Here is a 27,811-nt window from a genome sequence, read left to right as displayed (position 1 = left end):
AGAAGAAAAACCCTCATAGTAGCGAAAAGCCCTCTGGTTGATCTTGTCGCGCTCTGACGAGCGACAGACGTGCCCTCTGCATGATGTGTGAAGGAAAAGCTCAACGATGCCCACTGACTTGGTATGTTCTGGTACTTGATGCGAATGCCCTCAGTAGCCCACTAGAAGCCCTCAAAAAGCCCTCAGGTGATGATCGAACAGGATAGTGTTCGAGGAAGTAATGCGACAAAGGTCGGTGGTAGCGGATGGAAGAGGAAGAAAAAAGGTGCGTTGATGGCGGCGGGCGGTTGGGATTTTATGCGCGAGTGGAAAGATTTCGACTTTTCAGCGGAGCCCATGGCCCAAGCTCGCGGCCAAAATGCGGTGTCGACGACGCTAGTGGCCAACCACCGATTAATAACTTTCTTTCGTCGTGGCAAGCAGATGTGAGTGAGTATTACCTTGTTGCGTGTGTTCAAAAGGCTTTCCCTAGGACCTGATCGCTGTCTACGGTACTAGGACACCGTAGCAGTTGAACCTGACGTTTGTTTGCACCGCTTTTCAAAGGTTTATTTTGTCTGGCAATGGGGACGACGTGTTGGGGACTTTGCCTATGTGACATGCATGGACACCAAAGAAGTATACAATGTAGGCGCCATCTTGCTCGCTAGATTGGTTCAGTTGGACAAGAGCCAACCGTTCTCACATGATAGATCCATGCATACTGCAAATTTATTGCGAAGCATTTGCCACAATAGTAGATACACGTTGTCCTCCCTGCTCTAGCCTTTGTAATACTACGCTTTATTTTTATACTACTTTATTTATAGTTTTTGTACTAAATAATAGCTTATTTAAATATTATAATATTTTATTTAGGCATAAAACTTGCAAAAGCAGTAAATAAAAATTAAAAATAAAATAAAAAAAGTAAGTTTGTTTGCAGGCAATATTAGCAGTATTATACTTTTATAGTATTTGCAAGCACTACTATAAATTATTATTATTATTATTAGTATAAGTAAATTAGTAATTTAAGCTTTTATTAGCTTAATTGCAAGTATTATATATATTATACTAAAATTAATTAGCGCAGTTAAAATGCAGTAAAATACTAAATATATACTAAAATTATAAGCAAAAGCATTTTTAATTATATAGATAATAATTGTAGAATTAAAGGCAATAGTATATATATTTATATTAAATTAGGCAGCAGCTATAAGCGACTTAGTAAAATCGCAAGCACAGGCTGCAGTTTTCAGAAAATAGAGCACTAAATTGTGGCTACACCTCCCACACCTGCATGTCCTCCACGTTGGCCTAAGCTTCATCTGCACTAGTGACACATTCGCCGGGGAGGACACACGACGGCTCGACGAGTCGTTGAATCCACCATCTCTAAAACCCCCCTCAAGCTCCAGGCCAGCTTCAACATGGCGTCGTCAGCAAATCACAAACCCCGGCGGCGCCGCAAAATCGAAGAAGGCTCTCTTGCCCACGTCACCCACGGCACCCTCGACCTCGACTCGTCCACCAATGCCCACAAACCCGCATTCCCGCTCGTCGCGTTCCTCTGGCCTGCAAAAGGCACAGTCTCACAATGGGTCACCATCCCCTTGATCCTGATGGTTGTGGGCCTGTTCAGGTGGACGACGAGCCTATGGAGCTATTCCGGCTTGCAGAGCCCGCCCATGCATGGGGATTTTGAGGCCCAGAGGCACTGGATGGAGATTACACGGCATTTGCCCGTGAGCAAGTGGTATTTCTACGAGTTGCAGTGGTGGGGATTGGATTATCCTCTGCTTACCGCGTATCATAGTTGGGTTTTGGGTGTGCTGTGCGTGGCAGTCTTGACAAAGTCAGCGTAGCAACGCCAAATGCTAATTCCTTCAGTGGCTCTGCGATTAACCCAGAATGGTTCGCCCTCGATGCATCGCGAGGACTCGACGACCCCTCCCTCAAGATATACATGCGCGCTACCGTCCTCGTTTCCGAGTACCTCATCTACATTCCCGCAATCGTCATTTTTCTCCGCCGATATTCGAGGCTTGAACGTGTCAATATCTGGGAGTCGTCCATTGCACTAGTGGCTATATTGATGCAGCCCGGCACAATCTTGATCGATCATGGACATTTCCAGTACAACACGGTCATGCTCGGCTTTGCCGTCGCCACTTTGTCGAGCATGGTCGCCGGGCGTCCGCTCTGGTCCTGCGTCTTCTTCGTAGGAGCGCTTGGTTTCAAACAAATGGCCCTCTTTTACGCGCCTGCTGTCTTTGCCTACCTTCTGGGTATCTGCGTGTTCCCAAAGGTCAATGTGGTTCGCTTCCTTGCCATTGCGCTTGCTACGGTCGCAGCTTTCGCCGTGCTGTATCTGCCATTCCTGCTAGGCGTAGCGTACGACACGTATAGAGGCGTCTCTTCTGACAAACTCCCTCTCCCACCCCTTATGGAGTCTTTTTCTGCATATTGGGATTCGAATGCCTGGTACTATCCCATCGCCCTTCAGATGACGCAATCCATCCACCGCATCTTTCCCTTCTCCCGAGGGCTATTCGAGGACAAAGTCGCCAACATTTGGTGCACAATTCATACCTTCCACAAGCTCCATCGCTATCCGATGGAGCTTCTCCAGCGACTAGCACTTGTCGCAACATTCGCCGCTATCCTTCCTCCCTGTCTGATCATCTTCCTCAACCCAAAGAAGCAGCTCCTGCCACTTGCCTTCGCAGCTGTCTCTTGGGGGTTCTTCCTCTGCTCCTACCAAGTACACGAGAAGAATGTTCTGCTCCCGCTACTGCCCATGACTCTACTTCTCAGCGGAAAGGAGGGTCTGCTGCCGTCGACGAGGGCCTGGGTTGGCCTTGCAAACATGCTCGGTGTCTGGACCATGTTCCCCTTGCTGAAGAGGGATGGACTTGGAGTTCCCTATTTCGTCGTGTCTCTGCTATGGGCTTATCTTCTTGGACTACCGCCCGTCTCATTCTCTGCATATCACGAGGGGAGCAGGAGCGGGCTGAACCTATTCAGCAAGATGCTACACGTCAACATGTACGTCGCCATGGTAGCATGGCACGTGGTCGAAGCCGTCTTTGCCCCTCCCGCAAACAAGCCAGATTTGTGGGTTGTTGCGAATGCAATTGTGGGCACAGGCGGGTTTGGGATATGCTACCTGTGGTGCTTGTGGCGACTATGCATCAAGAGTGAGCTAGTGGGAGGAGCAAAGAGCAAGACACAGTGAAATATGGTCTGGAAAGTGGTGGCTGCATTTCCATATTTATTTTCAAGATACCCCAGCTAGCTGTTTAGAGCCGAGATGGATTTGAATTTTGAATCCAGCTCATGTACATATATATACAAGCAATACAAATGAATGCATCATGCCAATGTCTAATGTTGAACGCCTTCCATGCTGCTGTGTGTTGTACAGTCGTCTCGAAGTTGTCCTCGTTATCATACACGTCTGCGCCTCCAAGCGCAGTTATATCTTGAATCCATATCCCGCCATGCATTGGCGGTATTGGTCGACCAGGGTGGCGCATTCTTTCTGCGCATCGTTGGAGGTAGAGAACAGCATGCATTCGTCGCGTTTGGCCTTTTGGTCGGTGCATACGCAGCACGGCTAATGACTGTGTCAGTCTAGTCCATCCATTCCCTCTAGACTAGGTGACCGAGGCGTACCTTTACTTTCGCAGGCGGCGCGGCGGCGGCTTCGGGCGTCTTGACGTCTGCGCCCATGTTGGCGGCGGTCGGTGGTGCTGTGCCATGTTCAATCAGCGCCTGCATGTCGCATACAAGCCGGCGCAAAGCGCTACGGACGTACCTGATGCCATTTGTAGGATAGCGTGGTGGTGAGTTGAAGCTTCAGTTCAGTCCAGTTCAGTGCTTGCTTAGCAATCGCCTCAGAGATCCCCCAGGCTTGGCACGCACTTCCGCTTCGCCGCCATGGCAAAAGGTCGGTCGGTCCCTGCAGCACACAGGGATGTAGCCCACTACGCATAAACATTCCACCTGCCCCTCCCCCTCCCTCCCGCCATTTTGCATTCGTCCTCTTGCTCGACTCCCCTTCTTCGTCTCTTCTGGAACATTTCTTAACCCCCGCTTTTGTGCTACGGCCGTCCTCGTGGGCACACAATGTCGGCATCCAATGTCTTTTCCCTCGAAGGCAGGGGCCTAAAGCTCACCACTGCCGACGACATCGCGCCGCATATCGAGGCGTTGAAGAGCAACGACCACGTTGACGAGGTCAGGCTCCTGGGGAACACACTGGGCATTGGAGCCAGCGAGGCGCTGGCCAAGGTTTTGGAGGGCAAGAAAGGCTTAAAGGTAGGCCCGCCTCTTTTGAAAGCGCCCTTACTTATTGACACGCTTGACAGGTCGCAAACCTCGCCGACATCTTCACTTCCCGCCTGCTCTCTGAGATTCCCCCGGCCCTGTCACATCTTCTGACCTCCCTCCTTACCCTGCCAAACCTACATACCGTCGACCTTTCCGACAACGCGTTTGGGCTCAACACTGTCGCCCCGCTCGTTGACTTCCTCTCACAACATACACCTCTCCGATACCTCTACTTGAACAACAATGGTCTCGGCCCCGCTGCCGGTGTCCTTGTTGCCGATGCTCTCACCGCCCTCGCCGCAAAGAAGGAATCCGCCCGCAGCCAAGGCAAACCGGTCCCAGACCTCGAGCTTGTGATCTGCGGTCGCAATCGTCTAGAGAACGGCAGCATGGTCGCCTGGGCCAAAGCATACGCAGCAAACACGGGCGTCAAGACCATCAAGATGACACAAAACGGTATTCGTCAGGAGGGCATCTCACACCTAATCGCAAATGGCCTCTCGCACCTCGTTAAGCTTGAAACGCTAGATCTGCAAGACAACACATTCACAACCCTGGGCGCAAGTGCTTTGAGCAAGGTTGTCGGCAATTGGACTGATTTGGTCGAACTCGGCGTAGGAGACTGCCTTCTTGGCGGCCGTGGCGGCAACGCCCTCGCCGCCGCCCTTGATGAGGGCAAGAACAAGAAAATTCAGATCCTGCGACTCCAATTCAACGAGATCAATGCCAAGGGCCTCGCCCGTCTCGCATCTGCTTCTGCGACCGCTCTACCCGCACTCCGCCGTGTCGAGCTCAATGGAAATAAATTCGACGAGGAAGATCCGAGCATTGGCAAACTGCACAATGTACTTGAGGCGAGGAAGGAAGAGTCTGGGGAGCACGAGGATGATGAAGAGTACTGGGGCCTAGATGAGTTGGATGAGTTGGAGAGCGAAGACGAGGAAGAGGAAGACGGTGACGGTGACGAAGAGGAAGAAGGTATTGAGGTGGAAGAGCGCGCAGCGCGGCAGCTTGTGGAAGATCAGAGGGCAGAGGAGAGCAATGTGTCTCAAGAGAAAGACAAGAAGGTGGATGCTCTGGCGGATTTGATGGCCAAGACAGAGATCAAGTAAGCTGTAGACCAGGATCCAGTTGCCTGTGTCTCTTGGACGAGATATGTTCAATCATAACCAGCATATTGTGAATTGGTGTTATTGCTGGGGCATGCATATACGAGGGAATACCATAATAGACTGAGATCCAGTTCTCGCGTTCGGATTTTTCTCTTTACGACTCAGATATCTATAAACGTGAGCGAAGAACCTACCATGTCATGATCGACTAGCCCGAGGCGATCCATATCTCGACGTCGAATCTCACCGTGGCATTCTGCCAGAAGCCAAAGTCCCAGGATTCACCGTGCACAAAAAAAGAGTGATTAAATGCATGCCATCTAATATTGGTTCCATTCATGCCAGGCTGGCAATCTATCGAGATAATCCTACCATGATGGCCGCCATGCTGGAGACTGAACTCTCTTTCATAGCCCACCTAGTCGACAACGTTCTCCTCGATAATCTTGGGCTGGATAGTAAGCTCTACAACCTTGAGGTTGATCTCTTTGTCATGGTGAGACTGCTCTATGCGGCGCTCATAGTCTGCCTCGGAGGCGCGGGGGGAGACGTTGGAGCGGCCGCTCAAGGACTCCTGGCGCTTCTTAGAAACGAGGGACTGTGTGGTAGCGGCGAGTCCGACCTTGTCAATGTGGCTATGGGCGCGCGTCTCGCGCGATTGTAGAAGGTCGGCATCCGCTTGGGTGACGGTGCCCTGCTCAATCTTTGACCTTGTACTGACTTCGGCCTGGTGGAGGTTGGCTTCTTTGTCACGGTGAGACTGCTCCTGAGGTGTACCTGTGAAGGTCTTGCTGCTGGCGCGAGAACGTCCGCTACTGGGGCTAGAGCTGCTGCTCAGTGACATCTGGCGTTCACGCTTGGCTGCGACTGACTGGGCGATGGCGGTGATGCTACCCTTTTCCGTATGACCATGAGCCCTGGCTTCGAGAGAGTGAAGGTGATCGGCCTCGGCTTTAGTGACAGTACCTTGCACGACTTTGGGTTCGATCTTAGCAATTTCCTCTCGGAGCTCGGCCTCTAATTCAGGGCGAGGGGCGTTGGCGTGGCCGACAGCCTTCTGCATTTCTGAAACAATATTAGCTCGAGCCCGAGGACTTCAGTGATTCAATGGCAGCTGCAAAGAGTCTTTAGACGGAGGGTGCCCCGTATGGTGGGGCAAACTGATAGAGAAGGAATGCCCTTACTGCTAACCACACTCTGAACGGTCCTCAGGACCTCAGTAGTGATATCGCTGGGATTGGTGTCGACGGCAGCATGTAAGTCGTTGACGACGGTAAGGAGGGAGGTGTGAGGTGCTTGACCTAGGCTAGGGTCCTGGTCATGCAGTGCCTCATTGGCAACAGCGAAGGATTCGACTGCCGAAATGATGCGAGCTGACTTCTCATCCCGGGCTTCAACGTTCTCGGACAAGCGACGAGCGTCCTCGGTAGTGATGCTGCCGGGGTCGTTCTTCAGCTTGACCAGGATCTTCTCCATGTCTTGCTGAAAGAACTCCTCGCGGGTCGGCTTGGAAGCGGGATCGGGGGCCTGCTTTTCGTGCTTCATGCCGCCCTGCTTTTCGGTAGTGTAGCGATGTGCAGGTGACGTGGCTAATCGAGACGATTGGGGGGTGAGTTAAGTAGGGTGGAAGATGCGGAGTTGTAGCTATGGGCATGGGGGTGGACGATGATAACTTCCTGTAGGGGGCGGCATAGTCTACATTGTCATCGGTAATGACGTTACGGGTTTGGGTCATACTTTCTGTATTGAGTGTGTGCTACCAGTGGGGGGCACTTTCCCACGCTCTCTAAGCTACTAACCAGTAAACGACGTAGAAGGAAGGTGTGCCAGGCATAGTCGTAGTAGGCTCTGGGAAGACGTTGCAACAAAGTCAACCTTCTTCGTGTAAGAAACCTGTCGCTCAGGAAGACAGCATAGAGATACGCGAATAGAACGGTCTTCTTGAGGATGACTCCAACACGAATGCCGACCTTGGGAGTGTTTGACCTTGAAAAATGACGATGATGAAACATAGGATCAGCTTGCATAGTAATTTTATAGACCTCCGGGAGTCACTCGTTCTATCTTGAAAGAACATGTATCACAATAGCTGCATAGGTCGAATCTGGGCCCTTCTCGGTACGGCACGATGTAGCGGCGTGCAAGGAAGAAGAATTTTCCCAGCTTTGTGTGTGTGGAGACGATTGTGGTGTTTGAGTAGTGGATTTTGTGCAGGTATTCGACGGCGTGTGGTGAAATCATTCAGATACCTTACCAAGAGACTGGGAGTATGCTTACTCGTGGGAAAGCAACACGAGATTGTTGAGAAAAGAACCAAGGAGAAGACGGACGGCGGCTGTGAAGACTGGTGAAGACCGAAGAAAAGAGTTTAACGTGTTTTGACCATAACATTTGCTATCTTGTTGCTCGCTATGCGAGATTAGACTACTGCCACGAGTGAAAACTGTCTGCATGTGTCCCATCAAGTCGTGAATTACACCGAACGCCAGTTCTAACTTTGTATGTGTCCATCAAAGGTTTTTTCAGGGGCCCATGTTGAAAATATAGGGTTGCTCCGCATTGTTTTTAGGCCTGGCCGTTGCCATTCGAAGCAAGTTCGTTCTTGATTTTCGGACCAACCACCGATTTCTCCAGCGCCTGCAGCACGTCTGCAACTAGATCAACCTCATCTTCAATACCGCAGCTGATGCGGACTAGGTCATCGAAGACACCCGCTGCCTCACGCTGCTCCTTGGGAATGCCTCCGTGTGTCATGGCGCTGGGAACTTCGACCAGTGACTCTACTCCACCCAGTGACTCGGCTAGAGTGAAGATCTTGGTCGCCTGACAGAAGCGCTCAGCCGCTGCGTGACCGCCGTGGATACGGAAAGAAAGCATACCGCCGCCCATGCCATCGCGGTGTTGCTTTATCGCAATGGCGCGCTGTGCGTGTGAGGGAAGGCCGGGGTAGTTGACTGAAATAATGTGTGATGAGGCCTCGAGAGCTTCGGCGACACCTGTGGCGTTCTTGGTGGCTTCTCGAGCGCGGAGATGTAGCGTCTTGAGACCTCGATGTGCGAGCCAGCAGTCGAATGCTGAAGGTACGGCTCCGATGGCGTTCTGCAGGAACGACAGGCGGTCGAAGAGCTCCGGCGAGTTGAAGGCAGCCGCACCCATGACTACGTCCGAGTGGCCGTTGATGTACTTGGTAACTGAATGGACGACGATATCCGCGCCGTGGTCGAGCGGGTTTTGAATGTATGGTGACATGAAGGTATTGTCCACAACCACCATGATACCGTGCTGGTGGGCGATTGTCGAGACTTTCCGGATGTCGACGAGCGTCAGTGTAGGGTTTGACGGCGTTTCGATCCAGATGAGTTTCGTCTCTGGGCGAATGAGCTCAGCGATGTCGATCTCAATGCTCGGACTGAAGGTAACCTTGACATTGTGTGTGAGCGCTACTTTGGTGAAGTAGCGATGCGTCCCACCGTAGACGTCCGAGACGGAAACAACGTGCGATCCTGCGGCGAGCGACTGCAGAATGTTGGCCGTAGTCGCGGAGCCAGAACTGAATGCGAGGGCATAGCGAGCATGCTCGAGAGCGGCGACTGCGCGCTCAAAGTTGTCTCTAGGAATTCATCAGCCCTAAAAAGACATCAAGATAGGGCCCGACAGGGACCGTACCGGTTCGGGTTTGAGGATCGTGAGTACTCGTACTCGCCCACTGGCTTCCCAACGCTGGTCTGTGCAAAGGTCGTGGATAGCGAGATCTACTTGGATTAGCGATTGGCTACGTCTCACTAAGCCAAAAAAAAAGAGAGACATACAGCCTCAATCACGGCTCCCGTAACGGGGTCATGGGGGCTTCCAGCGTGTACAGCAAGCGTACCGAACCTATGAACTGGTGAAGGCGCGCGTGGCGGGGTGTCAATGGGGTGTTCGGCGACGGTCATGATGGTGTCTCTGGAAATCTTGTGGTCCAAATTTCGACTGGTGCAGAGGGGCGACAGCACGAGACTGAGCGTAGGTAAGAGGATACGAGGAAGGGAAAAAAGAGACTTCACAGGCAGAGAAGAGGCGCTCAAAAGGTGTTTCCAACGTCGTCTCTTGGGAAATAATTATGCTAGCGCGGTTTGCTCGCCGTCCGAATCCGAGCCTTTGTTGGCCGATGGCGCAATATCGCGGAACTGCTCTGGTCTGGTTGCTGAGCGGGACTGTGCCTCCATCATGACTCCCGGGGATGATGCCTTTTTATATACAGGCTGGCATAGCCGGCCGTACGACATCTGACGTTTCTCAGCAATACAACGATGCCGCGGCGCGTTGGTTTCGTGAGTAGTGGGAACTCTTGGGCTAGCGTAGATGGTGTCATCAATTTCTCCGATGCGCCTTGCGACGGCCTTGGCGTGTATTACTCATCTGCGCCCTGTGGCCCGTTGTAGAAGGTCCGTCCATGGGTGTATAATCAAAAGATTGGAAATACGTAAAGTAAGCACACGACAACCATTACGAGCCAAATAGAGTGTTTCGAATGCACATGTGAAAAAGGAAGCTTGGTCGTTCCAGGCCGCTGGTGCCGACAACCACGCTCGCTTGCTATCTACTCATTCTTCTGGTCGACTCTTGAGCTTCATCCACCCACTTGTCCCCTTCTTCTGCTCCCCCTGCTCCCCCTCAGATTCAACCGCCTTTTGCGACGTCGACGTCTTTCCCTTTGTTGCAGCCAAACCAAGGTAATTGCGCCCATCAGCAGCAAGCCCCGCATGCCCGCGCCGCTTCTCGCCCACCAGCACGGGAGCTTCGGCTATGAGATTCTCCATGTCTTCCCACTCCTTCTGGTTCACCACGTCCCATTCTTGCGCCTGCTGCTCAGCGAGCAAGAATGCCTTCAGCTCGTCAACAATCTTGGTACACGATAGACTCCAGCCGCTAAGGTATTGCGCATTCTCGGCAAGGTTCACAAAAGAATGTGATGTGGCATGCGACAGCTGTCCGAAGCCTACCGGTGTCTTCCTAAGAGCTGCCTTGGATGACCTTGCAGGTACCATGTCTTTATCAAGTGGATTTTCGAGCCGCTGAACGACATGTGTCTCTTGTGCAACCAGTAAACGGTGCAAATTACGGCCTACGGGACATACATCTTCCCAGTGCTGGAAACTGTCCTTCATGCCTTGGGTTCGGCATAGCCAGGCCACGTTGTAGGCGAGCAACGACACGCCTTCGATGAACGATGAGTATGCAGGTGGATCTTCGGCAGACAAGTGACTCAAAGGACGATCGATGAATAAGGTGCGCGGCTTCGGGAGGTGCACACGCGGATCAAGCGTACGCGAGGCTTCTGGACTCGTGCTTGATGAGTGCGAAGGGGTGTAGCCGGGAAACGGTACCTTCTTGCCATGATATGACGAAGCTGGACTGAAGAGGGTGGGTTGAGGGTAGTCGTTGTGAGGAAGCGTAATCTCGGCAGGAAGGCGAAGTCCCAGATAGGCAGCCACTCGAACGAGGAGCTGAGAGACGGCAGCTAGTGACGCGGATAGTCCGTCAGGGGGAGCATCTAGCTACGAGTCAGCATGTCCCCGTCGGGAAAGCAATGTATTAGACGTGCCATTCAGATCTCTAAGGTCCCATATCCGGAGGCGCGTCCCCGGTCCAATATTGAAGACGTCCTTGGTGCCCCCATCCCTCGTCTTCCGTCTATTCAGCTTCAGCCCAGCCAGCTTCGCCGCAGTTGTACACAGCTGCATTCGTAACTCTATAGTGTCGTGGTGCATCTTTTCCGATTTGTAATCAAGTCTCTTTATGTTTTGTTGGACCTTATCCAGCTCGTTGGCGCGTCGGGACTCGATGCCGTAGGTCACCGAGGAGAGGTCAGACTTTCGCTGGGCGTTCGCGGCGCGGTGCGCCTCGAGTTGTTTCCTTGTAGCTTCCATGTGCTGTCGAAGGCGGTCTGCTTGCTCTGAGATGAGCTGTAAGCGTTCTTGGATCTCTGCCGTCTCTGCTTTTGTCCGCTGCCAGTTCAGGTTGTTTGTGCACTCGTGCCGGTCGACTAGGAGGCCGCCTTTCGAGTCTGTCAGGGAGACATGTTGAATGGCCCTATCTTCAGAGCCTTGAACGACTGCTGTGACATGCTTCTCGACTGCATCGCGGTCTATCAGCCTCCTCGCGAGCTCGATGCGGGGCTGTTCGAGGTAAGAGCGGGCGCAGGTCATGCAGTGTAGAGGGTATGTAAGGTTGCCAGCCTTCCCACAGATGTCGCACTCCATCGTGGGCAGGTGCTAGGTGATTTCGCCCCCGGGGATTCCGTATAGTGGTAGGCGTAGAGGGTACTGTGAGACCATGGTGAGTGTGCTTTCGCCGCGTAGGTTCGCGAATGTCTATGTCTCCATGGAGCTAAACAGCATTTGCCCCAAACAAGATAAAAGGGTTGGTACTCTGTACAATATGGAAGAGGAGGTGAGTGTTGGGCACCTGGATGAGATCAGTTGAATCAGTCCCAAGCTGTGTGACAGAGACAGCAGAGGCACGAAGAGCAAACTCAAGCACGAGTCAGTCACACCTTCCCCCACGTCATGCCGCGCCTGACAAGTAACAGCCGTTACCAAAGTGCACGTGATGCAAAACAACCCAGCATCTCTCACCAATACGGCAGCCATCGCGCTACTTCTTCAAAGTCCTTTACCTAGCGAACGCGCTCTACTACTCATATTGAAGACGCTGCTCCCTGTTTGCTCGTGCGCTTCACTGACCCACAGCACTGACCCACAGCAAACACCATCACGCATCCCGAATGAACAGCAACTCCGACAGCGAATCAGAATCATCCCTTCCCGTTCAAACTGTGCCAGCAATCTGCTCTTCGCCTCCAATCCATTGGCGCCGCTCTACCTCTCCCGCTATGGATAACAAACTTGCAATCAAGTCGGAGCCGCCCCTCACCCACGATGCAGACTCTAGCCAGCCGCCGCTGCGGCGAGTGAGCTCTGAAGAGACCGAACGTCCGCCCTCTGCTCAGCAGCTTCCCGAAGAGGTAGACGAGCAAGCTGACCCCAATGACGATGATGAGCTGGAAGAGGAAGAAACCGATCCGGCCGACGCGGTTGCTGATTTTGACTGGAACGGCTTGCACGAGCGGTATCACGAAGCTGTTAATAAATGCCACGGTCAGGAGATAGAGATGATGCAGGAGTGGGAAAGCATGATGACTGTAGTGCCCTATTCTCCATCTCATCCTGGAGATGCTGACATTGACCTAGTTTTTCCGCATCTGGGTAGATTCTGGGCATGAGCATGAGACGGGCCGGACATACTCACGGTATGCTTGCATTGCCTACCGATACACCCTGGTTGCTAAACTAGTCCTTATAGCCTTCGAACACGAATGACCCACGTCCAACACTCAGAGGCCACACTGGAGAGAACCCGAACCCACTGTGAGCCAGGATAGCCTTGGCCTTTCTAGAATATATACGCTCATACAGCCTAGATATCAATGTTGTGAGAGCTTTCGAAAGTGCGCTTGACCTCCTCAAGGCCAGTAGCTTCGGTGGTTGATACTCATCGACCTAGGCGCCGTATACCTCGCTCACTATCCGCCTCAGCCAGCCCCACGAGCGCAACTAGTCGCGTCGAGCGGTGCGGTATCGCCTGCCCGGCAGTCGTTGCGTTCATCCAGTATCCCGACTTGTGCGTCTTCTAAGATGCATGTCATGAGATGTTTGATTATGTGAATAACTGTTGGCTATGTCCAGAGCCTACCGTCATTATGAACGTCGCTCGCGTTATGTCGCTTATGGTGGTTCGGAAGAGAGTCCAATAGCACGAGCTGAATGGAGCTACCCAGTAATGAATACTTTTTTTTACATCATGGCAAATGTCGGATTGGATCATCATTCGAAATTTAATAAACAGTCTTTGATTCCGAGTCTATAGTTGCTCCCCCAAAGTCCTCGCTAAACAATATGCTGCAAATGCCCCTCCGAGGCAAGGTGTGTTAGGCATTGCCTAGGCATAGTCGATAGGATATGATAGTACGGGAGGGTTGTAGATTAGCGGTCCGTTATGCGAGAGAATTTACAAGAGCGGGTTGGAGTGGTACTCGGGGACGACGCCGTTAGTCTGAGATTTCTCGGTTTGATTCTCGGTCTCCAGTTCATTCCCGACGCTGTCATCCTCCTCGGCGAGCCATTTCTCGGCTTCGAGGGCGGCAACACATCCAGATCCTGTTGGAACGTCAGCAACCTATCCCCCTCCACATTCTGTCGGTGTTTCCGGGAGTAGAACTTACCTGCACTGGTGATGGCTTGACGATACCGCTTGTCTTGGACATCACCAGCTGCAAAGACCCCCTCAACGCTAGTGAGACCTTGCCCAGGCTTCGTGATGAGGTAACCATCCTCGTCCATGTCGAGCTGTCCCTTGAAAAGTTCCGTTGCAGGGTCATGGCCGACGGCGTAGAATAAGCCCTTTGCATCGATAGTCTGTTCCTCCTTTGTAACATTGTTCTTGACTACCAACTGTGTCATGAGGCCGTTCTTCTTGTCCTCGCCCTTGATCTCAGACGCACTCGTGTTGTACAGAATCTGGATCTTCGGATGCGTAGTCAACCGTCGGGCGTTTGTCCTGCTCGCTCGGAGCTGGTCTCTTCGCACAAGAACGGTGACCTTCTTCGCCTTTTTTGTAAGATACAACGCCTCTTCGACGGCAGAGTCGCCGCCTCCAATGACGACCAGTGGCTGGTCCCTAAACATAGGCAGAGACCCGTCGCAGACTGCACACGCAGAGACACCGTTACCCCAGTACTTGTTCTCTCCTGGTAGATCCAATCTCCTGGCCTTTGCGCCTGTTGCAATGATCAAAGAATCAGCTGTGTGTTCCTCCTCTTCGATTTCCTCGTCGTCGCCCATGGGATGTAGCCAGAATTTGAAAGGGCGTGCTTTCAGATCGACTTTGGCAACGGTTTGGGAGATGATCTCGGTGCCGCAGGCTTCGGACTGTTCGCGCATTTGCTCCTGCGAACGGTCAGTAAGACTCAAGATAGGTAGTAGGTGAGCAAATTACCATGAGTTTCCCTCCCTGGATCTTTGAGAATCCGGGAAAGTTCTCCACTTCGTCCGTAGTGGTCAATTGACCGCCTGCTGCAATGCCGAGCGCGAGGAAGCCCTCATACATGACGGCTACGCGTTGTCAGTCTTGATGCTTCAGGAACAATTGAGGGGACGCACGCTTTAAATCGGCGCGCGCCGCATAGATGGCTGCGGTGTGGCCTGCAGGCCCCGAACTGCAGGTTATTAGTATCTATCTCACAGGTACCTGGACTTGACTCTTATTTTGAGGCGTCTGAACTTACCCAATGACTATAGCATATGTTAGTCGTGATTTTAGTAACACAGAACTTGGCACAACTCACTAACTAATCTTGAGTGCATCTTTCTTGAGTCAACTTTTGGCGTTGTAGTCAAGCTGGCAGTGGATGAAAGCCCCGCGGTAGGCGATACGCGCTGATTATGCGATGCCGCAGCAGCGATAGGCACAGAAGATAAAGATACAAGCCGGGAGGAAGACGCCCTTCTGAAGGCCGACGCGAACACTTTGGCGGCGTGTGCGGGTCTCGCGGGTAGATGTGGTCGGCGTGCGTGAGTGGAAAGTGGGCTGTGGAGATGTGTGATGCACAACTTCAGCCGCGCAGAAGGAGCCTTGTCACAAAAGACCAAGTGACACAGCAGGAGCCGGGAAGGCGTTGGCGATGCTTCAATTACCGAGCGCTGGCAATGGTGGTCGAGGTTCAGAGGTTCCGCGATAGGTGCTTGAGGATGGCAAGAGGGGTATGCTTTCACAAATGGTGCTCAAGCCTTGAGTAGACTTAATATCGGCGCTGCCCAGTGCGGCGGAAATTATGCAAAGAGACTGAGTAAAGAGAGCACACTTCAATTGGGAGTGCTATATCGGCCAGAAAGTGGTGGTTTTGCATCAAAGATTTTTGGCCGGTGTTTTACTACGCCATCGGCGCCGGTCGGTCAAGCTGATGATCCCTGTAGTCTCTTAGAAATCATAGCGTACTAGACTCGCGTACCGCAGTCGCGGACAGGCTTTGGCTTCGAAAACTGACACAGCAGCAGCAGACCATGATACGGTTCCGACTCGTTAGCCTCGAAAAGCTGGTCTCGATTACCTTGCGCCACCATGGCGTCCCGGACTTGCATGGCTGGGCGGGACCTGTCTCCATCTGATTACGCTTGATGCGAGTTCTGGAGCCTCACACATCACACGTCAGCTCCCATCTTGGTACTCAGTCGCTGCTGGTTACTTGTTGTAATTACTAGGTTTCGCTCTTTGTCACCTGTCGCGCTATCTTGCTGCTTCGCTACCTAATCCTCGGCACCTGGGCGCTTCCTAAGATTCTCCACGTGGTAGTAGTGCATGTCTCGCACTGCTTTATCATCTGCCGACCCTAGACGCGTTCCATTGCCGGACTTGCTGTCAGCCGCGTCTCCACCACTTGCGCGCTCAACAATCACTTCCAGGCCTTCATTCTCGAACCATCCAAGGAGCGCCTGTGTGCTCGCATCTTCCTGCCATTGTCCGTTTTGCTGGTTGGAGAAGCACTGCAGCCGTGGGGGGTTCTGCGGCTATTAGCCCGCTGACGCAATGTTGGGGGGTTGGGGGGTTGCGAACCTTGTCATTATCTCGGACTTCCGTCGTCGAGCCTGGTGTGTGGATATTGTCGATAGAAACAACCACTACACACGAATCTGGGGATGACTGAATGAAGGCAACATCTAGTGCATTGCCGCCAAGCGGTATCGCAGTTCCTCCTGTCGCTGCTGCTCCAATCGTAAAGCTGAATAACGCTGGTATACCTTCGCATGCCACGAGGATCTCATTTGCCTAGTCCAGCATCAGCTTAGGCCAAGAGATTGTTTTCTGGTGATGCTTGCCTCGCCATTGTTCCTCGGGACGTTCCATATTCCAGAAACTGCGACTTTGAACTTCGCATCATCTGCTTCCGCGGCATTGGCCACTGAACGAGATATAAGATGACTCAAAGCGACATCCCGAATCAGAAGCTTGTCAATGAGGCGATAGTTCTGCCAGTCCCATACGAACAACTGGTCGTCCCCGCCACCAGAGACAAGGAGTCCAGGCCGTGTTAAGCACAACCTGCTCACGAATGCTTCGTGTCCAAAGCAGAAGCCTTCGATGATGTGTGCTTGAGGCTGACCTCTTGATATCCGGATATGCTCGTCTCGGTCTGCTGTGATGAGATAACTACGGGAATCTACCTTCGTATAGACAATGTCTGTGAGCATAGACACATGCCCGAGGAGCAGTTCGTGCTTGAATTTCATGGGCTCTTTGGATTTTGGGACGCCTTTGGCCTTCTGCTTCAGCTGCTCTTCCAGCGTCTTTCTGTTCCTTCCAGAGTGAACCGTGAGGGTAGTTGCGGCAGGCACGTAGTCGATCTCCTTTGGCTCCAGTTGTTCAGCTACCAGGGTTTCAGACCGATCATCCTCTGGTGGTAGGAGTAGTGGTAGAGCGTACACATCTCCAAACTTGTCGGCACATAGAATCGTAGAGTCGTCAGATGTGAGAGCAACCGAGCAAGGCCGTCTTGACATGCATCTTCGTAGCGTCAGTGACTACAGCAAGTGGCTTTCTATGTACTGTTACCTCTCGCTTAGTTGTTGTAGATGACTTTGCGAATCAACCTGGAAAACTCGAATGCATTTGTCTTCTCCGGTTACGCCGACTAGATGCTGTCCACTGTTGGATAGGACCAGGTTGGTAAAGTTAGGCTTTTGCTCTTTTGGCTGCTCCAACTTGACCCGTTTTCCGGGTGGCTCTTGTGAGGAGTCGTCTGGTTGGTCGTCCTAGTTTTCCTTAGCTATGAACTCTCTTCCCATCGCGCTGTAAAGCATGGAATACGCAACGCATCTTTAGGGTCAACGTTGACGGTCATCACTCACTCTAATATGGGCATCTCGCTTGGGCCATAGTGATATCGCCCCATTGCTTGACTGGACGACAAGCGTGGAGCCGCTCGCACCAAACAGAGTCCAGCCGTCCGAGTCTGTGGCATTCCCAGCCCGTGCAACGAGACACTGATACGGCAAAGCCATAACGTTTGCGTTGGGAGGGGGCTGCGCTGCACAGGCAATGACTTTTTGTGAGGCCTTGTCGAGTTAGGGCTAGCGTGGTAGGCGAGCTTGGGCCTCGCCCGCACACAACCTTCGCGCTGCAATTTTTTTCGCCCCGAAGCTTCTTCAAACCATCAACAACACCAATCCACCATCTAAGACCTTAAACATCCCTTTGCGTCAACACGAACACAATGGGGGGCAAGAAAGAAAACAAGGCCGCTTACTTCGGCAAGCTCGAGACGCTCCTCAAGGAGTACCAGAGCATCTTCATCGTCACTGTCGATAATGTCTCGTCGCAGCAGATGCACGAGATCCGCCAGTCGCTCCGCGGCGAGGGTGTCGTCCTCATGGGCAAGAACACCATGGTCCGCCGTGCTTTGAAGGGCCTCATCAACGACTCGCCCGAGTACGAGCGCTTGCTTCCCCACGTCAAGGGTGCGTGTCCCCAACTACGCAGCTCACGTACATGCAATTGACATCTTGCGCAGGCAACGTCGGCTTCGTCTTCACCAACGCCGACCTCAAGGAGACCCGTGACAAGATTCTCTCCAACCGTGTCGCTGCCCCTGCTCGTGCTGGTGCCCTCGCCCCCCTCGATGTGTTCATCCCGGCTGGTAACACGTAAGAAGGCCCATTGTGCATACGTGTGGGAATGTATTAACATATGGCAGTGGTATGGAACCCGGAAAGACGTCCTTCTTTCAGGCTCTCGGTGTCCCCACCAAAATTGCCCGTGGTACTATCGAAATTACTGCCGACTTGAAGCTCATCGAGGCCGGTAGCAAGGTCGGTGCCTCCGAGGCTACCCTTCTCAATCTGTTGAACATCTCTCCCTTCACCTACGGTATGGGTATCTATCAGATCTACGACAACGGCCAAACATTTGAGCCCCACGTCTTGGATATCGAGGAGTCTCAGCTCCTCAAGGCTTTCTCGTCGGCCATCGCCACCATCGCCAGCATCTCCCTGGCGACCAACTTCCCGACTCTGCCTTCCGTTATGCACTCTGTTGTCAACTCTTACAAGAAGGTTCTCTCTGTTGCCATTGAGACCGACTACGAGTGGGAGGAGATTGCTGAGCTCAAGGACCGCATTGCGAACCCAGACAAGTACGCTTCCGCTGGCCCTGCCGCCGGTGCCGCTACCAGCGGTGGCGACGCTCCTGCTGCGAAAGAGGCGGAGAAGGAGGAGGAGAAGGAGGAGTCCGAGGATGATGACATGGGCTTCGGTCTGTTCGATTAAGGTAGTCACGTTTGCGACGGCATTTCTTGAAAGATAGGGGCATGGCTGCGGCTTGTCGAAACACATCTTCATGATACAAAACAGTCAACGACAATACGATCAGATGAATATTCGCAGCCGACATGCTATATCCGTGATGCTTTTACAAGCAACGGTGTCTAGTTGACTTTCAGGTAAGCTCGACCCTCTTTTGCTCCTCCACTGCTATGATTATTTCTTTTTAACCCTGAGATCCCTCGATGAGGATCAAAAACAACAACAACAACACTCTAATTTTTTAATGAGCACTCTCCAATATTGGACGTTGTCAACTTTGAAGCCTGGCTGGATTTGAAACTGACTGTCAAACAGGTTTTAGACACTACTCGTGCGCTGCGCTTTAACCGCACTCTAACTCAACGCTGCGTTATGCACTATTCGCAAGTGATCTAGCCTTCTCCAGATTTATCCTAACCCAGAAGCACTTCCACATTGGTTTACCTCCCAAGCTCCTACAGACACTCTCACTCTGCAGGTTTCCCACATAGACATCTGCATGTGAATAAGCATTGCCCTCCTGATTTACCGCCAGGCCAGGCGCATACTGTCGGAAAATCTTCGCCGCAACTGCCTTGGCTATGCCTTTACCCCTATATCCCTCTTCCGTGTGAAGTGCAGTAAGTGACCCATCAAGCCCGAGGAACGCCCACGCCACAGGTGTATCCATCTCTTCTTCAAATACGCCCACACTGTTCAATGATAGTAGCGTTTTTGTCGAACGCGGAATAGATGTACGTTCCTTAACCACAGCGATGTCATGCTCCCTCATTTCACCCCACCGTAAACCCTTTGGCAGCTCTTTCGTCTCCGGTAACTCGGTGATCTCGAAAATGAATTTGTTCAACTCTGCGTCTACGCCTGGAAATTCAAACCGCAGGATGCCGACTTCGCGACATATCTGCACAACGGCGCGGTGACAACATCCCAACGTGACGACTTTGGGTTCCAAAAGGTGCCGCATGTACGTCCCGGTTGACAAGGCGTATGATCCATCAGGTCTTGGAGTTGGGTGTTCTTTCTCATGCTGTTTGGCGAGTTCCAGAGCGGGAATGTTGTTGGGATGTAATGGCGGGATAGACAGTGTTGCCATGTAGTCTAAGATTAATAGAACGGCCCGCTTACAAGTACTGCAAAAATCCTGGGTTGCACTGCTATGATGATGTGGTTTTTCCCCAGCAGCGAAGATCCAAAGCTCGGTTTCTGGACGCATGGAGCGATCGAGGTAGGCTGCTGCCCAGCATTGCGGGACCTTGGTAACTGAGGGGCTGAAGGTTGAGAGGATGTGTGCGTCTTCTGTTCGGCTAGGGTGCTGCGAACGATATATCAAATTGATGCTGTATGGCAACAAGGCTTTCAAGGCCTTCCGTAGGATAGGACTGGTAGCGGGATGTTCGTAAATCTGCATTATGATACAATGCTAGGGATATGTCTTGAAATTCACAGTGAACGCTGGGCTGGGACTAAATAGATTGTTGTATTTGGAAGGATTTCGTGTTGGTGGCTCCCGACAAAGCTCATTCCAGATTGGGAATGGGTATGGATGACTAAAATGGCTTGGCGACGCTGGAGCCTTCTTCTTGGTAGCTATCTAGGTTCGCCGGCTCGTTTTGCTATAATAGCCTGGTGAGTGGCTGTTCGAAACGCGAGCATTGTACCCATCCAAAGCTGCTACAATGATTGCGTTCGAACACCATGCTTCCACAGAGCGGACGTGCACGTTGTTATGCGTACCTCGGTTATACTTTCGTTCCTCGTTGACATGGAACTTGTCCTCGTTCCTTAGCAATCATCACAGAACCAGTGATAACTCAGCTAGGGCGTAGGCGCTTTAAAAATCCTCCTTAGCAATCACAAACATCTCCACACTCAAAGTACCTCCACAGAACCGAGACAGCTCAACAGGTAACACTGGACCAGGCGCTTTTAAAATCTTCTACTACAATTGTCACAAAACCCTGCGCTAAGCTAAGAAAAGGCAGGTCCTCCGGTAGCATTGAAAGCAAAAGAAACACAGGTTTTAGGACATCATAGACAGATTAGAAATGCTTTGGTCCCTTGTTTTCTAGAAGATCTATGGAAGCTAGAGAGTTGAGAGGGGTTTCTTCGCGTGTATGATGCTCATGTTTCCCTGGATCCCCGCACTCCGCCCTCCGCAATCGGCTCCACCACGAGGTTACATGTGTCGGTTCTGACACTAGTTCTTATCTGGGCAACTTCAACACAACGATTGCGTGTCATTATCGGATCTAGTACTACTAAGCTTCGTCAAGCTCGGCGTGGTCTTCCACGGCGCCTTCTCATGACCTATCTTGGCGTCGTGCTACCAGAACTAGCCAACGGTTGTTACGTTACGGGTCCCATCAAAGACGACCATGTGTCCTTCGCGTGAGCAGTTGCTATTCTTGCAATACCTGTCGCTCTCGAGGCGAGCTTAGTTACTAGTGTTAGTACGGAGATTCTCCTTCTCACATCATTGGTGCTGCACCCTTTGCTAGCTACCTCGTGTAGTACAACTACTACAAAAGGGTACTCGGGAATATTATCAATCAACGAGCTCAGAGAATGAGCATCTCGGATCCCCAGGTTGGCCGTACTTAGGAACCGAAAGCCATTATGGTCGTATATGAGGTTGGTTAGGGTGTCTTAGCCACTGTCATTTGCTTCAACATTGGAATCCACGGTCACAAAATCAAGCAGACATGACGCCACCCATTCATATCGATTATTTGCCACTGGGCAAGCCTCTATTCGCTGTAATACTGGTCTTTGTGATTATCGTTGCAAAAGTAAGCTACGCCCTGCACAGTGCCCACAACACCAAAGAAGCTAATCGTCCAGTTTGCCTATACTAGTGTCACATGTCCAACCCGACATCTCCCTGGACCTTGGTATACTCGCTTTACGCATCTTCGCCTGAAACATGCAGTGATTACCGGTCAACGAATCTTCTACATTGATTCTCTTCACAGACAATATGGACCCATCGTACGATTATCTCCCACTGAGGTTGGAGTCGCAGACCTCAGTGCCTTCAAAGAGATCCATAAAATTGGTACCAAATACATGAAGAGTGATTGGTATCTACGCCTAGCAAATTTTCCCAAGCCGGGTGTCTTCACCATGCTAGATCCCCGAGAACACGGCCCAAGGAGGAAGCTACTCTCTAGGTCATTTAGCAGAACATACCTAGTGGAGAATTGGGATTTGGTTGTAAGAGAAAAGGCACTACTTGCTGTGACAAAGATCAAGGCGGATGCCGCGACAGGCACCGCGGATGTGTATAACTGGTGGATGCTCCTGGCTTCAGATATCAGCGCTCATCTTGCCTTTGGGGAGTCCTTTGGTATGCTTGAGATGGGACATGTGAGTCAACTGCAATTCCTATGGCTTATGAGACCACTAAATGATCTATGGTAGGCAAACCAGTTTATTCGAGTACTGAAAAAACTCACTATGGGAGCCGGTATCATGGTCGAGATGCCTTTTCTTCGTCTCCTACGATTCATTCCTATCACGGCTGTGCAGGAGATGTTTAATGCAAATGACTTCATTCTCAAAGGCGCAGGTCGAGCGGTCGAGATGGCGCGATCTAGGACTGGCGAGGCCAACATCTTCGCAAAGGTGATTGAGGACTGCGAGAAGGAAGGGGACGGCCATATTGACGACATGGATGTGAGGATTGAGGCCATGAATGTTATCATTGCTGGCACTGATACGACTGGCGTCACTCTGACTTATCTAACTTGGGCGGTCCTCCAACGGCCTGACTTGCAGACAGCGTTGGAGACTGAGACTGCTGGTTTGAAAGCAGGCTTTACAGAAAACGAGCTCATCAACCTGCCGTTACTAAACGCGGTCATCGAGGAGACGCTAAGACTGTATGGCGCTGCACCTAGTAGTCTACCACGCGTAGTGCCCAAGGGTGGAACCAACTTCGGAGGCCACTACATCCCTCAAGGTGTCACGGTCGATACGCAGGCATACACATTTCACCGCGATCCCAACATCTGGAATGATCCTTTGATGTAGGTCTTACGTATAATTTCTTTCACGTTACAATCTAATTCGTACAGCTTCAACCCTTACCGCTGGATCACATCCGAAAATAGCCTCGCAGAAGCGCTTTCACCCGCCGCTAAAACCGCTGTAAGTGATATCAGTGTACGGACTTGGGAACATATACCAACATTCTAACTCTAGTTCCATCCTTTCGGTGCTGGCGCTCGATCATGCATTGGTATTCATCTTGCACGCATGGAGTTACGATATGCAGTTGCGTTCTTCTTTCGAGAATGCCAGGGCATTACATTGGCGGGTAGCACCACGCCTCAAAGCATGGAGTTTGAAAATTTCTTCTTGATCGCACCCAAGGCGCACCGGTGTGAGATTACATTTCACTGAGGACTATGGAAATATCAGGAAGAGTTGTAAGGTTGTGGTGTCTAGGCTATCTTATTTGATTTCGTCAACTTGTCGTTGCGTCCGTAAAGTGAGTAGGCTGAATCTGCATCACCTTGCTTATACACTCGTACTCATGGTTCGGACAGCATGAAATATACTGTGGGCGGCCACTGAATAGCTATGTTGCTCTTGGGGTCATGCTCCTTTTGTGCTCGCCGGGTATCTACTTCCTACTGACGAATGTACTCATGATTCTCCAGCAATCGCTCGAATAACATCGCACGATGATCACCGTCCAACGAAACTACCAACGGACACCCTTGCACTCCATTCTGAAGCTCCTTAGTAGGTTAGCGGCGACCCTACCATACTAGTATGCCAACCAACCTTGACACACTCACCCTCCTTCTCTTTGATAAAGTCGATCACCCTCTGCTTCGCCATCTCCAGGCTGTCCTCCCCCAGATGTTGGCTGAAGTATGGCACCAACATGTCTACACCAATTCGCTTGATGTTTGGTAACTTCTCGCGGAACAGCTTCCTGAATCCACCGCGGTAAAGTCTCATGTACTCATACGGTATGTCAACAGAGTTGATGAGCCGCCTCTGCCCAATTGCCCGCTTCTTGATCCAGCGATCAAATGTACCGGAACCTTTGAATCCGAATGTGTTCAACATATAGATCATGGCTGAAGTCTCAACATACATTTGCCGGCAGACCTTATAGAGCTGAAAGGTCGGTCGAATGAAAGTGCGGAGGTTGGCGTTCGTGTATAGCGGACGTACCTCGCACGAAGATACGATCGGCGAAGATCTTCCGTAGCTACTGTGGCTGATGTTGATCTGATGGTATCCCACAGCATAGTTCCAAATCTTGTTGCGAATTTCACCTGGAAGGCGGAGCAGTGGTGAATTGAGGGAGTTGTGTTTTGCGCTACTTCGTCTTAAGCTCACTCGCATGCCGCACATATGGAGAGAGAACATACATCTGCATCAACTCCGAGCGAGCACGTATCGCAACATTCAGCGTTCCATTCTTACGCCTTAGGCTAGGCTTAGACGAGTTGCGTGCCTTGGGCTTCTTTTTTGCAACCTTGATCTGTGAACCGATGATAGTGTAGTCGTTGAGCAGTACTGAACGAGCGAACGGTTTTTGGGGAGCCATGCTAATGTGAGGATGCGCTACAACGCTTGAGGGAGACAATTGGGAGGTGGTATTAACATATGGAAGAAGTACGGGCGTAGTGAGTACCAATCGGAGTATGTATTTAAGGTTGTGAATTTTTTACCCGATTGATAAAATTCACCGTGATGAACAAGTAACAGTGAAGGTGAAGTTTGCGTAGCTTATGGATATGGGAAGTATAGTTAACAGGAATATAAGCTAAAACAACAAGGGCGTTAAGAAGCGCCTGCGCCCTAGGACTACCTGCTTTGCTATTACTGATTATCAGAGGGATACCTTCAGAGCAGGAAAACCGATGAATACTTTACTTCAGCTAGGTTATGTGTAGTCTAAGCTAATAGCCAACCAAACAGTATAGGGACGCCGAAAAGCTTAAGCTGAACTATGTCCAAGAAGACAGCAAAACAAGTGCTATGAAACCTTGACAATAAAAGAATTAGCCATAAAGTTGAGTATAGAGAGCGCTTAGTAATATACACGGCAGGATGAAGGCATTTAGCTATCGATGATAGACGACGTATCTACATGTTACTTGTAACGCTAATACTAGGAATCAAAACAACACCAGGAACATTGCGAACCAATTAATTGAGCAGCTGTGTGGTTATGGAGCAGATTGTCGAATGCTATTCAAATTGAGTTCGTCGATTTAGCGGAGGGGTTCATGTTTAACTAACAGATGTTACGCTTTTGACATTTGAGATGATAGCTATAAGATCAATCAAAGTACTATAGAGAAAAATAGAGGACTTGAGGATATCTCTCGTAGCAACAATCCCTTGTACGGTTGACTCGCCGAAGATGAACAGTTCAGATGTAGGTGGTTACATTATGAAATATGCCAGAGTGTGAATGTACCTCTTACCCAAATTCTAAACTCCTACTAGAAAAATAATTCGACGGCTAAAATTCAACTGTGATCGTACGCCTATGAAATAAAACAGCCGCTACGCTAATTATGTCGCTCTGGGACCCAAGGAACGTACTAGCCAATCGAAACCCTTAATATCTAAAGTAGTTCGTGTATGATCTTAGTTTAATATATCAATTCCATATCAGCATTCTAAACATGCCTTATTCGTGCGCCCAAAGTGCCGAGTTCTGAAATAGCACTGCAATTTTACCAAATGGCGCGTGACAACAGGTTTGAGTCATATATATTAGCTTGAATGTTATAACCTCACGATTGCGTCTCTACTAGTTTGAACCTTGACTGAAGTAAGAAATCGAACAAAATGTATCTCATCACAACTCTCCTACTACTAGCAACTACTGCCCAAGCGCACTGTGAGTCCCATGTTCAAATCGAAGAGAATGTACTGATACACCTAGACCGCTTCTCTAAGATCATCGTGGGTGGCACTCCTGAGACCAAAGAATGGACCGCTGTCCGGCAAACCAAGAACTACCAAACCAATGCTGGTGTGACTTCCGTCACAAGCACAGATATGCGATGCTTCCAAAACAAAGCCGGTACTAGTACTGCCACCATTGCTGCCGGCCAGCCGTTGGGTTTCGTAGCCGCGGCAAGTATATCGCACTTCGGACCTGTGCAATTTTACATGGCGAAGGTGCCAGACAGTGTGGACATCAACACGTGGGAGGCGGTTGGCAATGTGTGGTTCAAGGCTGCCAGTATCTCCGCGGTGGGAAGTCCGTTGACGAGTAGTGCGAGTACTTGGCCCGCTTATCGTACGTTTGTTTCTTATTTCCTCCGCCATGTTTCCCTATCGTCTTCTCCTCACATAATAATGGTCGTGTAGAAAAGTCTGAGGTTGAGTTCACGATTCCCAAAAACGTTCCAAGTGGCAAGTACCTTGTTCGCGTAGAAAGTATCGCTCTCCACCAAGCACAGAATGTCGGCGGCGCACAAATTTATCTGTCTTGTGCGCAAGTCGATGTCATAGACGGAGGGAACGGTAAGCCGGGACCGTTGGTTTCGTTTCCCGGGGCGTATAACGCGAACGATCCAGGTCTCAGGTGGTCATACTACCCGATTGCGACAAGCTACACCGCTCCTGGGCCGGCAGTTTGGGATGGGAACTAATGTTGCAATCTTCTAAGTTAGGAAACACGAGGAAGCAACGAGAAGTTCCAGGATTGTGTGCGGAACTCGGGCTGTTGCTCTGAGCATGGTATTAGGGGAATGTGAATGACCGAATGTATTCTTGTGGGACATGCAGCCCTGCACATATTTATTCATGATGGCTTCGCGGCCCCGTTGATTGAATTGGGTTGGGATGGTGAGGCTATAGTCGAAAATCTGGTATCTACTGCGAAGACATGCTCCAATTGATAACGTGACGGTGGGGTGGCATCGTGGCGGATACTGAGGGTCCGCGTCCTAAAAGATGGTGCTATTAGATGAAGCCGAATGCTTGAAAGCACTGCCAAGTCAAATTCCTTTATTATCCACTAGCCGGTAATTGGTATATCACCACCCTCTCCTAAATCAAGAACCGCTAATTCTTCCGCCTCCTCCCTTCTTGCAAGCAAGGAGGCAATCTCAAAGCCAACTGCGACAACAATAGTTGCTATCATTCTATAACAATAGTTCTTATACTGGCGAAACTAAAGATAGTGAAAGCTGTGTGTTCCGGCGAGGGTAGACAAGTACGACGCAGAAAAGGGTAGAAAGACGCTATCGGGTTAGCATGTCATATTTTTGCTCAAAGTGTATCACAACTGTCATTCGAAATGAAAGGCCGTTCTCCGGGTGGTGTTAACAGGCTAGGAGAAGGCGTTTGAGTACTGTCGTACCTGATTTGAACATCCATACAACCTTGCAAAATTGACAGCCAAGCAATACATGATGCCCCATGTCTTGCACACAGTAGAAATCAGAAGGTACTTTGAGGTGCTCCTATTGAGATGAAGAACACCTGCAGCAGCTGTGTTATTGCGCTTAGCTCGAACGTACTCTCATCGAGCCGTCAGCAAGGCAGTCCTCTAGTCCGTACTTCTATGCTCGTGTAGTTTCCCTTTCTCACGCGTGGTTTGTGTTACCCGCAATCGATACCGAGGTGGGACAGCCGATGAACCGCGGCAGCCGATGAACCACTTTTTACTAGTAAAAAAGCTAAAAATCTAATTTTTTTTTATTTAATAACTAGTTATATAGTAAAGCTATATAAAAATTTTATATATATAAAATATATAGAAAAGTATTTTTTATAATTTTAGAATTTAAAAATAGTTTAATATTTTATATTAATAAAGTTATATTAAAAGTAAAAATAGAAAAAAGCAATTTTTAATAATTAATAATTTTATAATTATTATATATTAAACTATTTTAAAATTCTAGATTTATAGAACTAAGTTAGTTATATATTTTATATATATAAAGCTTTTTGCTATATATATTATTTAGTTAATTATTAATTACTAAA

The 27,811-nt window shown here is 50.4% G+C and overlaps 14 protein-coding genes across 14 annotated transcripts; 6 read left to right on the top strand and 8 right to left on the bottom strand.

Annotated features, from left to right (window-relative positions):
- Nucleotides 1-106: 106 nt before the first annotated feature.
- Nucleotides 107-3,223, top strand: K460DRAFT_411227 (glycosyltransferase family 57 protein; the record flags this gene model as incomplete). The annotated part of the gene is made up of 3 exons (XM_040937465.1): nucleotides 107-121; nucleotides 1,398-1,819; nucleotides 1,876-3,223. 3 exons carry the CDS (start codon nucleotides 107-109, stop codon nucleotides 3,221-3,223), a joined length of 1,785 nt encoding a protein of 594 aa, XP_040782471.1.
- On the bottom strand, nucleotides 2,990-3,844 carry K460DRAFT_371859 (uncharacterized protein). The gene is made up of 3 exons (XM_040934440.1): nucleotides 3,806-3,844; nucleotides 3,664-3,740; nucleotides 2,990-3,604 (listed from the first exon to the last, which is right to left on the bottom strand). Exons 1-3 carry the CDS (start codon nucleotides 3,813-3,815, stop codon nucleotides 3,464-3,466), a joined length of 228 nt encoding a protein of 75 aa, XP_040782470.1. The 5' UTR covers nucleotides 3,816-3,844; the 3' UTR covers nucleotides 2,990-3,463.
- Nucleotides 3,845-4,116: 272 nt separating this feature from the next.
- Nucleotides 4,117-5,432, top strand: K460DRAFT_297402 (ran GTPase activating protein 1; the record flags this gene model as incomplete). The annotated part of the gene is made up of 2 exons (XM_040929705.1): nucleotides 4,117-4,308; nucleotides 4,359-5,432. 2 exons carry the CDS (start codon nucleotides 4,117-4,119, stop codon nucleotides 5,430-5,432), a joined length of 1,266 nt encoding a protein of 421 aa, XP_040782469.1.
- Nucleotides 5,433-5,850: 418 nt separating this feature from the next.
- K460DRAFT_297597 (uncharacterized protein) lies at nucleotides 5,851-6,908 on the bottom strand (the record flags this gene model as incomplete). The annotated part of the gene is made up of 2 exons (XM_040929721.1): nucleotides 5,851-6,512; nucleotides 6,629-6,908. 2 exons carry the CDS (start codon nucleotides 6,906-6,908, stop codon nucleotides 5,851-5,853), a joined length of 942 nt encoding a protein of 313 aa, XP_040782468.1.
- Nucleotides 6,909-7,735: 827 nt separating this feature from the next.
- Nucleotides 7,736-9,449, bottom strand: K460DRAFT_212508 (cystathionine gamma-lyase-like protein). The gene is made up of 3 exons (XM_040927271.1): nucleotides 9,242-9,449; nucleotides 9,099-9,184; nucleotides 7,736-9,042 (listed from the first exon to the last, which is right to left on the bottom strand). The coding sequence occupies exons 1-3, from the start codon at nucleotides 9,365-9,367 to the stop codon at nucleotides 7,998-8,000; spliced, it is 1,257 nt and encodes a 418-aa protein (XP_040782467.1). The 5' UTR covers nucleotides 9,368-9,449; the 3' UTR covers nucleotides 7,736-7,997.
- A 569-nt stretch (nucleotides 9,450-10,018) lies between these two features.
- Nucleotides 10,019-12,122, bottom strand: K460DRAFT_390134 (uncharacterized protein; the record flags this gene model as incomplete). Its single annotated transcript, XM_040935769.1, has 2 exons — nucleotides 11,020-12,122; nucleotides 10,019-10,968 (listed from the first exon to the last, which is right to left on the bottom strand). The coding sequence occupies exons 1-2, from the start codon at nucleotides 11,675-11,677 to the stop codon at nucleotides 10,019-10,021; spliced, it is 1,608 nt and encodes a 535-aa protein (XP_040782466.1). The 5' UTR covers nucleotides 11,678-12,122.
- On the top strand, nucleotides 12,096-12,947 carry K460DRAFT_371855 (uncharacterized protein). Its single transcript, XM_040934439.1, has 3 exons — nucleotides 12,096-12,618; nucleotides 12,668-12,726; nucleotides 12,780-12,947. The coding sequence occupies exons 1-3, from the start codon at nucleotides 12,202-12,204 to the stop codon at nucleotides 12,856-12,858; spliced, it is 555 nt and encodes a 184-aa protein (XP_040782465.1). The 5' UTR covers nucleotides 12,096-12,201; the 3' UTR covers nucleotides 12,859-12,947.
- Nucleotides 12,948-13,413: 466 nt separating this feature from the next.
- Nucleotides 13,414-14,935, bottom strand: K460DRAFT_212446 (thioredoxin reductase). The gene is made up of 6 exons (XM_040927270.1): nucleotides 14,821-14,935; nucleotides 14,761-14,767; nucleotides 14,636-14,691; nucleotides 14,472-14,587; nucleotides 13,699-14,422; nucleotides 13,414-13,633 (listed from the first exon to the last, which is right to left on the bottom strand). Exons 1-6 carry the CDS (start codon nucleotides 14,837-14,839, stop codon nucleotides 13,485-13,487), a joined length of 1,071 nt encoding a protein of 356 aa, XP_040782464.1. The 5' UTR covers nucleotides 14,840-14,935; the 3' UTR covers nucleotides 13,414-13,484.
- Nucleotides 14,936-15,621: 686 nt separating this feature from the next.
- On the bottom strand, nucleotides 15,622-17,530 carry K460DRAFT_390131 (tRNA methyltransferas-like protein; the record flags this gene model as incomplete). Its single annotated transcript, XM_040935768.1, has 5 exons — nucleotides 15,622-16,033; nucleotides 16,086-16,298; nucleotides 16,349-17,033; nucleotides 17,082-17,281; nucleotides 17,378-17,530. The coding sequence occupies 5 exons, from the start codon at nucleotides 17,528-17,530 to the stop codon at nucleotides 15,779-15,781; spliced, it is 1,506 nt and encodes a 501-aa protein (XP_040782463.1). The 3' UTR covers nucleotides 15,622-15,778.
- A 212-nt stretch (nucleotides 17,531-17,742) lies between these two features.
- On the top strand, nucleotides 17,743-18,793 carry K460DRAFT_411218 (uncharacterized protein; the record flags this gene model as incomplete). Its single annotated transcript, XM_040937464.1, has 3 exons — nucleotides 17,743-17,986; nucleotides 18,040-18,172; nucleotides 18,223-18,793. The coding sequence occupies 3 exons, from the start codon at nucleotides 17,743-17,745 to the stop codon at nucleotides 18,791-18,793; spliced, it is 948 nt and encodes a 315-aa protein (XP_040782462.1).
- A 119-nt stretch (nucleotides 18,794-18,912) lies between these two features.
- K460DRAFT_371847 (uncharacterized protein) lies at nucleotides 18,913-20,292 on the bottom strand. The gene has a single exon (XM_040934438.1). The coding sequence runs from the start codon at nucleotides 20,235-20,237 to the stop codon at nucleotides 19,200-19,202; it is 1,038 nt and encodes a 345-aa protein (XP_040782461.1). The 5' UTR covers nucleotides 20,238-20,292; the 3' UTR covers nucleotides 18,913-19,199.
- Nucleotides 20,293-21,531: 1,239 nt separating this feature from the next.
- Nucleotides 21,532-23,402, top strand: K460DRAFT_421569 (cytochrome P450 monooxygenase-like protein; the record flags this gene model as incomplete). Its single annotated transcript, XM_040938151.1, has 5 exons — nucleotides 21,532-21,618; nucleotides 21,671-22,195; nucleotides 22,250-22,857; nucleotides 22,906-22,978; nucleotides 23,033-23,402. 5 exons carry the CDS (start codon nucleotides 21,532-21,534, stop codon nucleotides 23,231-23,233), a joined length of 1,494 nt encoding a protein of 497 aa, XP_040782460.1. The 3' UTR covers nucleotides 23,234-23,402.
- On the bottom strand, nucleotides 23,246-24,398 carry K460DRAFT_437847 (uncharacterized protein; the record flags this gene model as incomplete). The annotated part of the gene is made up of 2 exons (XM_040938421.1): nucleotides 23,246-24,170; nucleotides 24,220-24,398. The coding sequence occupies 2 exons, from the start codon at nucleotides 24,396-24,398 to the stop codon at nucleotides 23,576-23,578; spliced, it is 774 nt and encodes a 257-aa protein (XP_040782459.1). The 3' UTR covers nucleotides 23,246-23,575.
- A 1,256-nt stretch (nucleotides 24,399-25,654) lies between these two features.
- Nucleotides 25,655-26,700, top strand: K460DRAFT_390127 (lytic polysaccharide monooxygenase; the record flags this gene model as incomplete). The annotated part of the gene is made up of 3 exons (XM_040935767.1): nucleotides 25,655-25,706; nucleotides 25,752-26,111; nucleotides 26,183-26,700. 3 exons carry the CDS (start codon nucleotides 25,655-25,657, stop codon nucleotides 26,464-26,466), a joined length of 696 nt encoding a protein of 231 aa, XP_040782458.1. The 3' UTR covers nucleotides 26,467-26,700.
- Between the last annotated feature and the right edge of the window lie 1,111 nt (nucleotides 26,701-27,811).

The sequence above is a fragment of the Cucurbitaria berberidis genome (assembly GCF_010015615.1).
Source record: "Cucurbitaria berberidis CBS 394.84 unplaced genomic scaffold K460scaffold_8, whole genome shotgun sequence".
In the NCBI taxonomy this organism is placed as follows: domain Eukaryota; kingdom Fungi; phylum Ascomycota; class Dothideomycetes; order Pleosporales; family Cucurbitariaceae; genus Cucurbitaria; species Cucurbitaria berberidis.
This window is presented reverse-complemented; position numbering and strand designations above follow the sequence as displayed.

Coding starts and splice junctions, on each gene's coding strand:
- K460DRAFT_371859 (XM_040934440.1), bottom strand. Junction 3,605..3,663: donor CGCCGCCTGCGAAAGTAAAG/GTACGCCTCGGT, acceptor CACAGTCATTAG/CCGTGCTGCGTATGCACCGA.
- K460DRAFT_212508 (XM_040927271.1), bottom strand. CDS start 9,367: ATGACCGTCGCCGAACACCCCATTGACACCCCGCCACGCGCGCCTTCA. Junction 9,185..9,241: donor CGGGAGCCGTGATTGAGGCT/GTATGTCTCTCT, acceptor TAATCCAAGTAG/ATCTCGCTATCCACGACCTT. Junction 9,043..9,098: donor CGATCCTCAAACCCGAACCG/GTACGGTCCCTG, acceptor ATGAATTCCTAG/AGACAACTTTGAGCGCGCAG.
- K460DRAFT_371855 (XM_040934439.1), top strand. CDS start 12,202: ATGAACAGCAACTCCGACAGCGAATCAGAATCATCCCTTCCCGTTCAA. Junction 12,619..12,667: donor AGTGGGAAAGCATGATGACT/GTAGTGCCCTAT, acceptor ACATTGACCTAG/TTTTTCCGCATCTGGGTAGA. Junction 12,727..12,779: donor ACGGGCCGGACATACTCACG/GTATGCTTGCAT, acceptor TAGTCCTTATAG/CCTTCGAACACGAATGACCC.
- K460DRAFT_212446 (XM_040927270.1), bottom strand. Junction 14,423..14,471: donor TCCAGGGAGGGAAACTCATG/GTAATTTGCTCA, acceptor GACCGTTCGCAG/GAGCAAATGCGCGAACAGTC. Junction 13,634..13,698: donor TCAAGCCATCACCAGTGCAG/GTAAGTTCTACT, acceptor ACGTTCCAACAG/GATCTGGATGTGTTGCCGCC.
- K460DRAFT_371847 (XM_040934438.1), bottom strand. CDS start 20,237: ATGCAGATTTACGAACATCCCGCTACCAGTCCTATCCTACGGAAGGCC.